Source organism: Phaethon aethereus (assembly GCF_964289735.1).
Source record: "Phaethon aethereus genome assembly, chromosome: 6".
NCBI classification, from domain to species: domain Eukaryota; kingdom Metazoa; phylum Chordata; class Aves; order Phaethontiformes; family Phaethontidae; genus Phaethon; species Phaethon aethereus.
Genome location: NC_138580.1, coordinates 26268433 through 26284923, shown reverse-complemented (window position 1 = coordinate 26284923; position 16491 = coordinate 26268433). Strand labels below are relative to the sequence as shown.

The 16491-nt window shown below is 36.4% G+C and overlaps 1 protein-coding gene across 1 annotated transcript in view; it reads left to right on the top strand.

Moving 5' to 3' along the window:
- The window catches only part of TTN (titin), a gene marked incomplete at both ends in the record, with an annotated part of 240774 nt that overhangs the window by 139671 nt on the left and 84612 nt on the right, over positions 1-16491 (top strand). The window contains 27 exons of the mRNA XM_082001715.1: positions 716-766; positions 847-1242; positions 1451-1726; positions 2538-2813; positions 2966-3105; positions 3589-3715; positions 3795-4058; positions 4164-4430; positions 4567-4830; positions 5369-5508; positions 5619-5745; positions 5865-6131; positions 6232-6498; positions 7006-7272; positions 7385-7524; positions 8499-8625; positions 9372-9514; positions 11987-12110; positions 12971-13237; positions 13385-13482; positions 13635-13803; positions 13896-14162; positions 14320-14586; positions 14678-14956; positions 15063-15471; positions 15575-15699; positions 15786-16052. Coding sequence (XP_081857841.1) covers positions 716-766; positions 847-1242; positions 1451-1726; positions 2538-2813; positions 2966-3105; positions 3589-3715; positions 3795-4058; positions 4164-4430; positions 4567-4830; positions 5369-5508; positions 5619-5745; positions 5865-6131; positions 6232-6498; positions 7006-7272; positions 7385-7524; positions 8499-8625; positions 9372-9514; positions 11987-12110; positions 12971-13237; positions 13385-13482; positions 13635-13803; positions 13896-14162; positions 14320-14586; positions 14678-14956; positions 15063-15471; positions 15575-15699; positions 15786-16052 — 5811 coding nt within the window. The remainder of the gene's footprint in view (positions 1-715; positions 767-846; positions 1243-1450; positions 1727-2537; positions 2814-2965; positions 3106-3588; positions 3716-3794; positions 4059-4163; positions 4431-4566; positions 4831-5368; positions 5509-5618; positions 5746-5864; positions 6132-6231; positions 6499-7005; positions 7273-7384; positions 7525-8498; positions 8626-9371; positions 9515-11986; positions 12111-12970; positions 13238-13384; positions 13483-13634; positions 13804-13895; positions 14163-14319; positions 14587-14677; positions 14957-15062; positions 15472-15574; positions 15700-15785; positions 16053-16491) is intronic.

Genomic DNA, 16491 nt, shown 5'->3' with positions numbered 1-16491 from the left:
AGACTGCATAAATCATGTTGTGTGCCATTATTCTCCCAGAAAAATTCACACTTTTTTTTTTGTGTTCGTTTTTCCATCCACTGCAATGAAATTTGTCCTGCAGTTCATTCATATCATCCTCCCGTTAAAAGTATCTTTTCTATGTCCTTTCACAAAATGATGATGAGAAGCAGCATAGCAAGGGAAATATTTTCAGAAGTCTGAGGTGATTCATCACAAGTTGGGCAACTAACAGAACATCCCTCACTTGTGAGAGTATCACATTGTCCTGAAACATGTATTTAATTTATACAACTTGTATTTTTGTTGTCTTCACTAGTAAATTGTGTGCTTTTTCTAAAAAAACCCATCTAATTTGTAATAGGTACTTAAGCTATTTTGGTTGGCAGGTGGGTATTGATCAAAGGCCTAATTGTAAGTAAAGTGTCAGGGAATGGCATTATTTTACATAATAATGGGCAGGACAGCTGAGGACCTAGGAGCTCCTAAGCTGCCTTTCAGTACCCACGGCTAATATGTGTCTTTCCCATGCTTCAACTGGGATGTAGGCAGTGTAAGTTGTATAAATATATACATAAGTTTGTATCTTCCTCCCTTTGTATGTGTATATAGCCAAAGGAAGATAAAATCTGATTTGTAAAATAAATGCTTGTCTTAATTTTAGTAAGTATGTTTATTTAACTACATTCCTAATAATATTGCTGTTCTACTTCAGAGGCCAAGCCACCAAAAGAAGAAACTCCAAAGGGTATCAGTCCAGTCAAAGGTAGGATACTACAAGTCAATAGCTACAAACAAAAGCAATAAATCAGGATTAGTTTATTCATTTCTGAATCTGAATTACAGCCAAGAAGACACCTTCACCAGCAGATGCAGAAAGAAGGAAACTCAGGCCAGGCAGTGGTGGTGAAAAACCTCCTGAAGAGCCTCCATTCACTTACCAACTCAAGGCTGTACCACTGAAGTTTGTAAAGGAGATGAAAGATATAGTGCTAACAGAAGCTGAATCTGTTGGGTCTTCTGCAATCTTTGAAGTCCTTATTTCACCATCCACTGCAATTACCAGCTGGATGAAAGATGGAAGTAACATCCGAGAGAGCCCAAAACACAAGTTTATTGCTGATGGCAAAGATAGGAAGCTGCACATTATTGATGTCCAGCTGTCAGATGCTGGTGAATATACTTGTGTATTACGACTGGGAAACAAAGAGAAGACCTCTACAGCCAAACTCATTGTTGAAGGTATTCCCTTTTTTAAGTTTATCAATAATTTAAAGGTTAGCTACTCCTCAAGCTAGAAGTACTGGTACTTTGTGAATTTACAGTGCTCGGTAGATGCATCCTTTTGTTTCCATCAATCACTACACCTATTGATTTAGCATGTAAGGCATTTCTGCATCACACCTTCTGTATATAATTGAGACAAATGAAAATGTTGTGTTTCCCACAGAACTCCCAGTGCGGTTTGTGAAAACTCTTGAAGAAGAAGTCACTGTGGTTAAAAGCCAACCACTGTACTTGACATGTGAGCTTAACAAAGAAAGAAATGTGGTCTGGAGGAAGGATGGGAAGATCATCAAAGACAAGCCTGGGAAATTTGCTCTTGGCATTATTGGTTTGTCACATTCCCTCACGATCACCGATTCAGATGATGCTGATGCTGGCACTTACACTGTTACCGTGGAAGACTCTGAGCTGTCATGCTCGTCTTGTGTTAAGGTAGTAGGTAAGCAATCAAAATCGTGTTCTCCTTTCTCTGTAGGACATTTGGACTCTTTTAAAATCAGTGTCGTGGTTTAGCCCCAGACAGCAACTAAGCACCACTCAGCTGCTTGCTTGCCCCGCCTCCCCAGGTGGGAGGGTGGAGAGAATCAGAAAAAAACCTCACGGGTTAAGATAAAAACAGTTTAATAGGACAGCAAACAAGGAGGAATAATAATAATAATAATAATAATAATAATAATAATAATAATAATAATAATAATACAAAAACAAGTGATGCACAATGCAACAATTGCTTACCACCTGGTGATCAATAGCCCGTCCCTGAGCAGCGATTCCTGACTCCTGACCAACTCTAGTTTTATATACTGAGCATGATGTTATATGGTATGGAATATCCTTTTGACCTGTCTGGGTCAGCTGTCCTGGCTGTGCCCCCTTCCAGCTTCTTGTGCACCTCCCCGCTGGCACAGCATGGGAAGCTGAGAAGTCCTTGTCTTAGTATAAGGACTACAACTACTTAGCAACAACTAAAACCATCAGTGTGTTATCAACATTATTCTCATACTAAATCCAAAGCACAGCACTATACCTGCTATTAGGAAGAAAATTAACTCTATCCCTGCCAAAACCAGGACAATTAAGAAGGCTTTTTCTCATAGTATTACAATATAAATGGACAGATAAGGTTTTTACAGCTATTAAAAAATTGTTGTAATACAGAATCTGTTAGTTCTGTTTCTTCTATTTATGACCTATCTATTTGTAGTAAAAGTCTGCTAAGCTGTATTTTTGTGTAACTTTTTGTCATGCAGAAGTGATAAGAGACTGGTTAGTAAAACCCATAAGAGACCAGCATGTGAAACCAAAAGGAACAGCTGTTTTCACCTGTGACATTGTCAAGGATACACCAAACTTTAAATGGTTTAAAGGAGATGAGGAAATCCCTGCTGAACCAACTGACAAGACAGAAATCTTGAAAGAAGGAAATAAAATTTTCCTGAAAATCAAGAATGCTGGCCCTGCTGATGTTGGGGAATATTCAGTGGAAGTTGAAGGTCGCAGATACCCAGCTAAACTGACCCTTGGTGGTAAGGAAGCTTTTATTTGTATTATATTTAATCAGCTCATAGGCCAATATTCAAAAAGCTCTAAAAAACCAAACAAGCTAGGTAACCTGAATTATTATAAAGCTCTATCAGAACTTGACCTAGTTATATCTGTGTTCATATGTGCATTCTAGAACGTGAAGTTGAACTTCTGAAGCCGTTAGAGGATGTTACAGTTTATGAGAAAGAAACAGCAAATTTTGATACAGAAATATCTGAGAATGATATTCCTGGTGAATGGAAGCTGAAAGGAGAAGTCCTGAGACCCTCACCTGTAAGCATCCTTGAATTTTACAACACCGTTTATTTAAATTTAAGCACTGTGAACAGGTTCCCTTGAGTCTTTATGGTCAGATCTTTGCAGGTCTGTCATTGTTACTCAGTCCAGAATGTAGAAAGGCTAAGCATTATTGTGATTAGAAACACTGGTACTCTAAGTAATAATTATATGCTATAAAAGCTAAGTTTTGAAGGGCTTAATTTCTCAAAGGATTACAGCACATTATTCAGACATTATGAAAATATCCTACATACATTTCTAGGAATGATGCCAACATTTAAATGAAGTGTGGAATGCTGAAGAAGTGTGCTCCATTTTTTTATTGTTGAGTAAAAGTGCTAACTTTCCTTGAAAAGTAATTCCAGTCTTTTTAGCTGACTCTTTACTGTGTATAAAATGTTTATAGAATCCCTTTATTAAAAAAAACTAGTAGTAAGGCATTGGCATTGTATTTACAAAAGTCTGTCATCTCTCCAGACATGTGAAATCAAAGCTGAAGGAGGAAAACGCTTCCTAACCTTGCACAAAGTCAAGTTAGAGCAAGCTGGTGAAGTCCTTTACCAGGCACTTAATGCAGTTACTGCAGCTATCCTGACAGTGAAAGGTACGATGCACCATGGAGTACGCTTAAACAGAGTTCACATGGAGCACGTTACAAATGATGCGTTCTGTTTTGCTTCCAGAAATTGAACTGGACTTTGCTGTGCCCCTAAAAGATGTTACTGTCCCTGAGAGGCGCCAAGCAAGGTTTGAATGTGTCCTTACCAGAGAAGCCAATGTTATATGGTCTAAGGGCACTGATATACTCAAGATTGGAGAAAAATTTGACATCATTGCAGATGGAAAGAAGCATATTCTTGTAATCAATGATTCTCAGTTTGATGATGAGGGAGAATACACTGCTGAAGTTGATGGCAAGAAGAGCACAGCAAGACTGTTTGTGGAAGGCAAGTATCCTCTTACGAACAAAACAAGAAAAAAAAGGATAAAGAATGTATATTTTAGAACCACAGTAGCCGCCTTCTGATGGTATTTATGTGTCTATATTACAGGTGTGAGGCTGAAGTTCATCTCACCTCTACAGGATCAAACAGTGAAAGAAGGAGAAACAGCTCACTTTCAGTTTGAGGTTTCTCATGAAAACATGCCAGTGAAATGGTACAAAAATGACAAGAGACTCCACACAAGCAGAACGGTTTTTATTACTTCAGAAGGCAAAGTTCATAAACTAGAAATGAGAGAAGTAACACTTGATGATATCTCTGAAATAAAGGCCGTAGTGAAGGACTTGAACACACAAGCAAATCTGAAAGTCTTAGGTAATTACATAAATAACTTAAAATATGCTATATAATATGTATAAATGATTTTATAAGTAAAAAGTGACAAAATATTGATGTTTTAGCAAATTTATATTACTAATTTACCATTTCATATCCACTATTCCCTTTGTAGAGGCCGATCCATATTTCACTGTGAAATTACAAGACTATAGTGCTGTGGAGAAAGATGATATTACTCTGGAGTGTGAACTTAGCAAAGATGTGCCAGTAAAATGGTACAAAGATGGTGAAGAACTAGTAGCTTCCAACAGAATTTCCATAAAAACAGATGGTTTGCGCCGTATCCTGAAGATCAAGAAAGCTGCAGAGAGTGATAAAGGTGTTTATGAGTGTGACTGCGGGACGGACAAGACAAGCGCCAATGTCAGCGTTGAGCGTAAGTTATCATGCCTTGGCTAAGGGAAAGTACTGAAACCTTTGTAAAACAGTGTAGGCAGACAGATATCCTTTAAAATACCACACCAAAAAATTGTACCTTTAGAAAACATGCTATTATGATGAATAGCTGAAATATCTAGATTTACAATTATTAAGAGTATTTACAAGAAACAATATATCTGAAGATTTATAAATGTCTGTTGTAAAGACAGTGATGATCAATTTTCCTCCATGTCCGTTTACAGTCAGGAAAAAAACAGTTAGTTTAATTCACTGTAAAAGATATCTGGGTTAATTCTGAGGAAAAATATTCTTACTAAAAATAACTAAACTTTCAGACATATTATAGAAGGGGGTGTAGGCTGCCCAAACTTAGACTTTTTAAAAAGATGTTATTAGATAAATATTTTCAGTGATAGCATTTGAATGCGCTAAAGAAAGGATAGAGAGAGTTAAGATCCTGTTCAGTACTACATTTCTATGGTATAGAATGAGTGAGTAAACACATGTGAACTTTTGGGTTTTTTTTATTTTAGCTCGCTTAATTAAAGTGGAGCGCCCACTGTATGGAGTGGAAGTATTTGTTGGTGAAACAGCACGTTTTGAAATTGAAATTTCTGAGCCTGATGTCCATCCTATATGGAAGCTAAAGGGAGAAACCCTAACACCTTCACCTGTAAGGCTTCTTTATTTTCAGTCCATAGTTTACACTAGAAAAAACATATTTAATGATAATGTCTTCTGAGTGGTTTCCTAGAATATTCATATTGGTTTCTTTATCACCAGGACTGTGAAATCATTGAAGATGGGAAGAAGCATACTCTTGTCCTTCATAACTGCAAACTTGATATGACTGGAGAAGTATCTTTCCAAGCTGCTAATGCTAAAAGTGCTGCTAATCTGAAAGTGAAAGGTACAGTCTGTACTTTGCCAGCATTTCCACATGTGTCTCAGGGCATCAGAACAAATCTAGCAGCACAAAGGTCTATGTGAACGTATCACTGAACTGAAAGTGTTCTTCTTTGGTTTCAGAATTGCCTCTCATCTTTATCACTCCACTAAGTGATGTGAAGGTTTTTGAGAAGGATGAAGCCAAGTTTGAATGCGAGGTGTCCAGAGAACCCAAGACGTTCCGCTGGTTGAAAGGAACACAAGAGATCACTCCTGATGAAAGATTTGAAATTATTTCAGATGGAACAAAGCATGCTCTGATTATTAAATCTGTTGCATTTGAGGATGAAGCTAAATACGTGTTTGAAGCTGAGGATAAGACAACAAGTGCCAAGCTAATTATTGAAGGTTTGTCTGACTTTGCCTTTCTAGGAAAGATTTGCACCATAGTCCTTGAATAGTTTTTATTGATAACATTATTATTAATGAAAATGTTATGTTGTTACAGGTATCCGCCTGAAATTTATTACTCCTCTCAAGGATGTAACAAAAAAGGAGCGAGAAACTGCTGTGTTCACTGTGGAACTCTCCCATGAAAACATCCCTGTTGTCTGGTTCAAGAATGACCAGCGATTACATACCAGCAAAGTGGTTTCAATGACAGATGATGGCAAATTCCATACACTCACAATCAAAGATCTTACTATTGATGATACTTCTCAGATTAGAGTGGAAGCTATGGGCAAAACCTCAGAAGCTAAACTCACTGTTCTTGGTAAGAATACCCAAAAGAAATGACATGATGTGTATTATCAGAAGAGTCTTATTAATGAAAAATGGTTATCAGAACGTCTTGGGGTTGGTTTTGTTTTGCTTTGGTGTTTGGTTTTTTTTTTGGGGCCTAAATCTACATTGTGATTTTTGATGATTTTACAATTTGTTTGTCTTCTTTGGGTCTCAATTTCCCTATTCACAAAGGATAATTAAAATAACTTTAAAGTTTCATGCAACTGTTGCAAAATTAACTATTAGATACTTACATGGTGCTCTGAAACTCCTAGAGCACCAAAACAATGTTGTCAGTATATTAGTAATACACTGAATTGTTTCTTAGATATTTGTTGGTTTTGCTTTTTGCAACAGAACTGTATAATATTTATAAGGACTATATATAATTCTTCTTGCAGGACATAAACAAGAAATGTATTTTATGGTAAGAACTAATTGTCCTTACTGAAAGACAAAACTTCAGACTGAAACATATCTTAACTTTTGCTTACAGAGGGAGACCCTTACTTCACTGGGAAGCTGCAGGATTACACTGCTGTAGAGAAAGATGAAGTAATCTTACAATGTGAAATCAGCAAAGCAGATGCCCCAGTGAAATGGATGAAGGATGGCAAACCAATTACTCCATCAAAGAACGTTGTTATTAAGGCTGATGGTAAAAAGAGAATCCTTATCCTCAAGAAAGCTTTGAAGAAAGACATTGGACAGTACACTTGTGACTGTGGTACTGATCAAACTTCAGCTAAACTCAATATTGAAGGTATGGTTATTTTACTGGGCTGCTCTGTAGTAGAGATCTTTTGGGGTCTGCTAGCAATTGAGGGACTCAGCCACTTTTTTTTTTTCTTTTTTTTTCTTTTTTTTTTCTTCAGACCGGGATATTGAGATTATACGTCCACTATACAGTGTGGAGGTGATTGAGACAGAGACTGCCCGTTTCGATATTGAAATCTCTGAGGAAGGTATCCATGGCAATTGGAAGCTAAAAGGAGAACCACTGACTGAATCAGCTGTAAGCAAATATTTCAGGATATTTCTTATATGTGTCTCAACAATTTGCAGGGAGGTAGGGTGTGAGGGAGAAGGTGGTGGCTGCAGAAACTAAGTGGAATCTCTTTCTGCTTTCAATAAGGGTCACTATAATAAAAATACTGGGTTTTTTTCATTAATAACTTTTAAAATGTAGTATAAACTTAACCAAAAATATCATATAAGGTAGCTAAATAATAAGTGATTTTACATAAATAAGTGCATTCTGTATTGCTAGTCCCAAACAATCACACATCCGAAGTGCAAAGTCCTCATGGAATTCACTTACACGTAATAGCATTTAAAAATACAAACCTTGGATTGTCTGCATTTACCTTTGGTTTTTTAATTATACTTGGTTTAAATAGATGTAGATGACATTTTCAAGCTCTTTTCCATTACTGTGACAGCTAAAATTGGTTTAAAATGGAATAAGGCTTAATCAAATATTCTTAATTCCTTGCTGGAAGGATCTGGAAAATTAAGAAACAATACAGTCACGACTGGCAATAATTTGGCAACTCTTTGATGTAACAGTACCAATGAGCATAATATACAAAGGTCAGAAGTTCAATGAAAACCAGTGTCTGGATAAGAGAAAAGGACACTACTCAAGGAGAGGTCACAGCACAAGCTTAATAATTTCTAGTTCCCTTCGGCTTCTGACTGGTCTACATACGGATATATTGGCTAGTGAATCAGCACATACCATTCTCCAACAAGAATGTGTTGCTTCTTGCCTTTTCTTTCTAAGAGGAGCAGACTGTATTAGGAAGAGCCTTTGAAAGGAAAGGCCTATGAATTAAAGTTTATAAGGTATATTGCAGGTGGCAGTGTGCCTAAGTGTTCTGAATGGAGGAGGAGATAACAGATGCATGGTATGAGGAGAAGTAGGGGTGCTCATGGTGAGGAGCACAAAAAAGATACTAAAAAATTATTTCACTTCTCTTTTTGCAGGATTGTGAAATCAAGGAGGAAGGCAAAAAGCACTTCCTTACACTGTACAATGTACGCTTAGATCAAGCTGGTGGAGTAGATTTCCAAGCAGCAAATGCCAAATCTGGTGCTCACCTTCGTGTGAAACGTAAGTGGTTTTTAAACTGAAATTAATTAAGTGAAAACAAGGTACTTATGGCCTCTTTGGAATGGATGTACAAATCTCGATACTGTATTGAACCCACAGCAATTCCTTCCAGAACAGCAACTCAATGTTTAATTACTCAAGCCATTTTAATGTTTTAGTTAAGGAATGTCCTATATGTTTTTTAACCTTGTATATAGTTTATTCATACAGGAGAAGTAAAAATAAGGAGATGGCCTTGAAGGCTGCTTCATGTTCTAGCATCATATGTGTTATGAAATCGAAGTATTACAAGCAAAGGTTTTGCTGCATTAAAGTATCATGTTAACCTGAGAGGGTGGGATCACAGTGATATCTGGGGATAGGGTTAAGAGCTTGATGGACAGGGACAGACCACACAGTTGAAGACCACTTGTTTCCCACTCCAGTCCTAGCCCTTGCTATTTTGGAAAACACATACCTTATCTAGCAAGAGGCATGCAAGGCTTGGCAGGGAGACAGATGCACAGGAACTTTCCTGCTGACCTTGTTCAATTTAAAGAAACACGTTCTGCAAATAGGAAATTTTAGGTGACCAGCCCTCCCCCTAAAAACCCATGGGGGCCTCTTCTATTTAGGGATTTTAAAGAGCAGCTTTGCGATGTCTGTCTCTCTTGAGGGAAGCCACCATGCAGATTAGTACATAAGGGCAGCAGCTCTCTCTTGGGTAGAAGTGACTAATCTGAAAATGATGTCTTCTCCTTACCAAGCTCGAGTAATTGGCTTGCTGAGACCCCTCAAGGATGTAACAGTGACAGCTGGGGAATCAGCAACCTTCGATTGCGAACTCTCTTATGAGGGAATCCCAGTAGAGTGGTTCCTGCAAGGAAAGAAACTGGAGTCCAGTGATAAGGTAAAGAAACTAAACTTTATTTTTCTTCATGTTTCCTCCTCCTTCTTCTTTCTCTCCCTTCTTTATTTCTCATATACTCTCTGCCAGTAGAAGTACTAAGGCACAGTAATACAGTAGTGCTGCTGTGCCAAATGGTAAATCCTCTCTCAATCAGATATACATTTTTTCCCCCCAGAAATTCCAGTATTCTGGAATACTGCAAGTATTTATCGTATAAATGGAAACTAAGGTTCCAAAATATCAATCATTACAACAGTGATTTTGTGCCTGATTCTGTTGAAGACTCAGACACCGGGGTACTGATTGATTTTTGCTCACGTTTATTGTAGTTACAGTGAGAGGGTTTTGAGAGGTGCTATCAGGAAATCCTTTTTTTTCTCCTGAATGCTGAGTTGCAGTCGAATTCTGCATATAAGGGGATTAAGAGGATTCAAATTCCATTTCAGGCATTTGTTCTGTCTCTACAGATAACTCTCTGGGCAGATTTGCTTGTCAAGCACTTCTCACTAGCTATTTTTAACCCTTCATCAAGTGCTGGCTCTTAACTCTGAGATGTGAGCAGCCAGGAATGCAGCCAGTTTAATATTTAAAGTTAATGGTAGGGGAAATACATAAAGAAACGTAAAGAAATACATAAAGAAACATAAAGAAATACATTAAGAAGCATAAAATATAAATGGATATCACTGGTTCTAAGACTTCTTTTTCAAGTACTAGGCCTAAGGGAGATAATGCGAATGAGAATACAAATTGGAAACCTCGAACAAAGTAAACTTTCAAGGCATTACATGACCTAGAAAAGTTTCAGAACCTGTAATAATGCTGCTAATAATACTTTGGTATGGATTTTTTTTCTTTTAAATACAAATTTTAACATACTATTTTCAGTTTTTACTGGATCTTTCTGAGCTTCACCAAATCTGCCTGAATAAAAACTATTTCACAAAAGAAAAGAATATAGAAATAGGAAAACAAAAACTGATCATGGAGATAGGCAACCCTATTACAATATTTAAGGACAGCTAAACAAAACTGAAACCCCGCATATGAGACATAATAAATCAAGGTAATAGCTTCTGAGTCTAGGAATAAAAATGTGGAAAGCTACTGATCAGTACAGTGGCTTGATCGTTATTGCTGCCTGGCAAGAAAAATATTGTATGTTCAATATTCTGTATGATGGAAGATTATTTTATTCTTATTTGACTGAGTTATCATTTTAATTACATGAAAAAAAAATCTAGATTTTCATTTGGTTTACATATACAGTCAAAACTGTAGTTTGACTTCAGCTGAAATTTTATCAAGAAGAAATTGAGTAAACCATATATTTACTTGATGCATCACTTTCTGCCCATTTAAAATAACCTCTTGAAACACTTTTACTGCAGTCTTCAAGAATCGGTCTAGCTGTACAAGTGTTTAATTTCAGCTGTTTTTAATTCAAACCATTATTTTACCTCTGGCATTCAGCTGTACACATACCGAAGTGACTTTTTTCTTTGTCTTTACTGCTTATCTTGGTCAAATATGTGTTTGGCTTCATCTCAATCTCTATCAGATGAGCATTCACTAGAGCTAATTTTCAGGAACACATTGACCATTGGGAAGGAAGGACAGCCTTTTAGCTCCTTCCTTCCCTCTGAAGAAAAAGGGGCTGCCTTCTTAAAATAACCTAATCTTTTATGCTTCTTCCTTAGTAGAAGCTCACTTTTCCGCTTTATTTTTTTATACCAGCTTCTACTACTTGATCACATACTTCTCTGAAAATAAACAAACAGAATTCTTCAGGAGCTATGTTAAAATTTATGGCATGAATGAATAGCAACCCTCTTAATGGCTGCAATGCAGGATATATCCTTGAATTCCCTAGGTCCACGCCTAGAGAAAAGGGATGTTTGTGTAGGAGAAGCCCAATTCAAACTCATGATTGCGAAGTAATTTCAGCAATAGACCAACATGGAAATTTTTTTTAGGCAGAATTTTTTACCAAAATTTAATAATGGAAGGTCAAATTGACATTCACAAAAGAGTGCCAAACCTTTTTATATCTCTCTAAAAGTTTTTACTTTAGATGTAGCCAGGACTAATACCAACTTTTTCCCATAAATTTACTTATTTTTATATTTATTAGTACCTGTTTGAAATAAACATGATCTCAACTCAGCCTCATTTTGAACTTTGATAGTAGACTCAGGTTTTCCAAGGACATAAATACCTTAAAACATGGGGAAACTTAAAATTACAATTTATTGTAAGTGAAAGGACAAACCAGAAATTATTCTGAAAATCCTCAAAGCATTTGTATCTTGAGCTATATCTAGTATATACAAAAGAAAATTACTGACATTTCATATAAAAGTAAACAACCAAATTCCACAGATAACAATAAATAGCAATGCTATTTCATTAAATATTTCTTAAATATTTGTTGTAGATACTTACAAAGGGTTTTCTTATGTACTCTATAAGGTCATGACACGTGCTGAAGGGAGAGTTCACACTCTTATTCTTAGAGATGTCAAGTTAACAGATGCGGGAGAGGTATCACTGACAGCAAAAGATTTCAGAACTCAAGCAAATCTTTTTGTGAAAGGTAAGTATGTCAGTCATTTTAGTTATACAGTAGTCAGTGTTAATGGTCCATTCATGATTCACCCTGGAATAGGATGTAATATACACCATATATAAAATTAGTAGGATCATACATACAGTATGGGACTGGTAGATAATTTTCCTGATTAAAAAAGCCACTTAAAATCATTATGCTTCTCAGAAGATCTGAGAGGAAATACTGGAAATGTGTCAGATGTGGGAGATGATGCAGTTCATTAGGATTTCCAGGGCTTCATTGCAGACTTGAACATTCAATTAGCCTCAAAATGACCTGCAAATATTGGCCTTCATGGCTCTGGATGGCTTTTTCCTTTTCTTTGGAATATCCAGAAACCTATGAGAGCACAACTACACCATCATTCAAGTGACATAACATTGACTGTATACCCACTTGCACTGCTTGCAAGCTGTGTGTAGCTAAGTCAAAAAAACTGCACAGACTTCTAATTAATGTAGTGAATAAAGGAAAAATAAAAAAATCATTCCTTAAGTTGAGAGTATAACTTCAGAGCCACTGAGATCACATGGGTATAGTTCAGCTAAAAAAACTGAGTTGCAAGGCTACGTGATGATTTGTGAGTAAAAATGCCATGGACAAGGGTATCATTCAGTCTAATCTTACAGTAGGCTGAAAATGAGGAAATTAGCTGAATTAACAGAACATGTCTGGGCATTAAAAATAAAAAAAAAAAACCAAAATCCAAAAAAAGCCTTCAGCAGAGATGTCTGAGAGCCTTTTTGATTATTCAGTTAAGGAAAATTAGTATTGGACAGTTCTGTACTAGCAGAAGGCTGGCTATAATTTAGATATTTTCTGTCAAAAATATCTTTTACTTTTAGAATCCCCGGTTGAATTTACTAAACCACTTGAGGACCAGACTGTTGAAGAGGAGGCCACTGCAATACTGGAATGTGAAGTTTCCAGGGAAAATGCAAAAGTTAAATGGTTCAAAAATGGAGAAGAAATTCACAAAACAAAGAAGTATGATATAATTTCTGATGGCAGGGTCAGAAAACTCATTATCCATGGCTGCACACTGGATGATGCAAAAACATACACCTGTGATGCTAAGGATTTTAAGACATCATGTTTTCTCAATGTAGAACGTGAGTCATTTACAATTTTCTACAGAATGTCTAAGGGCTATAAATGTTATGAACTAGTGTCTATGACTGGCAATAATATCAATGTCAGCAATTTATTCTTCTCTAGCAGAGAATTTCCTGTACTAAAAATTTTCTTTTCTCTTATAGCTATTCGTGTTGAGTTCCTGAAACCCCTAACTGACCTTGAAGTTAAAGAAAAAGAATCTGCTCGGTTTGAATGTGAAATTTCTCGTCCAGGTGTCAAGGTGAAGAATAATACTTTTAAATCTGAGTAACTTCTTCAACTAGAGCTTTTTTTAAATTTACAACTTTACTGTGTTGTTACAAAAGAACACATGACTGAAATCTATTATGAGCATGTTAATATTAATAACCATGTTGATTTGTTCTAAAACAGGTGAAGTGGTTTAAGGATGGCATTGAAATAAGAAAAGGCAAAAAGTATGACATAATTTCCAAAGGTGCAGAACACGTTCTTGTTGTCAGTAAATGTGTCTTTGATGATGAAGCTGAATATGCCTGTGAAGCAAAAACAGCTCGAACTTCAGGCCTACTTACAGTAATAGGTAAACACAATGTTTTAGAATCTAATGTATGAACAATACAAAATGTTTTTTTGATGAAAGTATTTAATCATCTTTCTAAATTCTTGTTGCAGAGGAAGACGCTGTTTTCACAAAAAAACTTCCTGATCTTGAAGTAAATGAAAATGACACTGTAAAATTGACCTGTGAAGTTTCAAAGCCTAATGCTGAAGTTACTTGGCTTAAAGGAGATGAAGAGGTGCCTGATGGTGGTAGATTTGAACACATTTCTGATGGCCGAAAGAGAATTCTTCTCATACGTAATGCTCGTCCTGAAGATGCTGGCAAATATACTTGCAAGCTCCCAAGATCTAGCACAACAGGAAAACTTACTGTACACGGTAAGAGAGTTACTTTGGTGTCCTTGCTTTCTGGGTAAAAAGAAAAAACCAAAAAATTAGAAAATCAGTAAGAATACACAACTTGGTTTATTCTTTTCATAAGTAAAAAATAAAATAAAATAAAATTATATATAGCTACAAAAATGTTTTCTTTCAGAACTTGCAGCAGAATTTCTTACCAAACCACAAAATCTTGAGGTGCTTGAAGGAGACAAAGCTGAATTTGTCTGTTCAGTATCCAAAGAGGCAATTACAGTACAGTGGCTGAGGGGTGACACAGTCCTGGAGCCTGGTGATAAGTACGACATCATTTCAGATGGCAAAAAGAGAACACTTGTGGTTAAAGACTCTATTCTAGGAGATGCAGGAAAGTATACTGTCATGGTTGGTGAAGCTAAAGCAACAGCACGCTTGACAGTGATTGGTAAGTTTTATCTTATCATTGTGCGGGTGCGTATTTTATTGCATTCCTTATATTACATGATGTCCTATTTCGTCTGTTTTCTCCATTTCAGAAAAACTCAGGATTATAACTCCCCTTAAAGACCAAGAAGTTAATGAGGGTCAAGAAATTATCTTCAGCTGTGAAGTCAATAAAGGTGGTGCCAAAGAAAAGTGGTACAAAAATGATGAGGCAATATTTGATAGTGCAAAATACATTATTGTACAGAAGGATTTAGTTTACACTCTCAGAATCAGAGATGCACAGCTGAAAGATCAAGCTACCTATACCGTCTCACTGTCAAACCAGAGAGGTGAACATGTCAAAAGCTCTGCTGCCTTAACAGTATTAGGTAAATAAGTTGCACTGTATTAAAATTATTTCATCATCTTACATTCAATTTCATGTCAGGATCATGAGGATGTAAGTTAATCAGTTTGGGTCTTTTGTCTTAACAGAGGAGGATCTAAGAATTGTTGAGCCCCTTGAAGATATTGAGACCATGGAAAAGAAAACTGTTACGTTCTGGTGCAAAGTCAATCGCCTTAATGCAACCCTCAAATGGACAAAGAATGGTGAAGAGATCACATTCAACAAGCGCATTTTGTACAAAATTGATAAATACAAACACTCACTCATCATTAAAGACTGTGGGTTTATAGATGAAGGTGAATACACTGTTACTGCTGGACAAGACAAATCTGTTGCAGAGCTTCTCATCACAGAAGCACCAGCGGACTTCATTGAACATCTCCGGGACCAGACCGTCACTGAATTTGATGATGCTGTCTTTACATGTCAGCTTTCCAAAGAGAAAGCCAGTGTAAGATGGTACAGAAATGGAAGAGAAATCAAAGAAGGCAAAAAGTATGTACATTTTATTACACTTGTTAATATGCTAAACACGCTTGCTTTACTTTGTTGCTTTGTCTGGAAACTAAAATACTGCTTACTTTTCTCCCCTGTAAAGATACCAGTTTGAAAAGGATGGAAATCTGCACAGATTAATCATAAAAGACTGTAGACTAGATGATGAGTGTGAATATTCCTGTGGAGTAGATGACAGGAAATCTAGGGCAAGACTTTTTGTTGAAGGTATGAGTAAAATTGAGTTGCTTCATTATTTAGTAATAACAGAAACAATACACAAATAACACCAAATAAATTGATATTTATTTCAGAAATCCCTGTTGAGATCATCCGACCACCACAAGATATTTATGAAGCTCCTGGTGCAGATGTCATCTTCATGGCTGAGTTGAACAAAGATGGTGTGGAGGTCAAGTGGTTGAGAAACAACATGATTATTGTCCAAGGTGACAAACATCAGATGATGAGTGAAGGAAAAGTCCACAGGTTGCAGGTGTGCGAGATAAAGCCCCGTGACCAAGGGGAATACAGATTTATTGCCAAAGATAAGGAGGCTAGAGCTAAGCTTGAATTAGCTGGTAAGTTGCTTGCTTTGTGTTTCTTTTATAAAATGTTAGATTAGTGAATAAACTAACTAAATTGATTTCTGTTCTTTCAAAGAGTTGAACTGAAATGAATATACAGTCAGGCTAAGACAAGTGCAAGTCTGTTAAACTGTATGAATTATAATTCAGGCAACAAACTTCTTTTTATTATACCACACTGATCCAACTGTTGAGGAAAATATAGGTCATTTTTCAGTGTCTATATTAAAGAGCATGAATTGAGCTTAAAGGAGGCAGAACCTTTTCATTAGATCACTGCAGATCTAAAACATGAAAATTATTTGGTCTACTCATTTCAGTCATGTAAGACATTTAATTCCTAATTTGTCTATTTTACAGCATCAGACCAATAAAATACATTAAATTAACGCTCAAAAAGCAACTCCTTCTTCCCTGATTTTACAGGAGGACA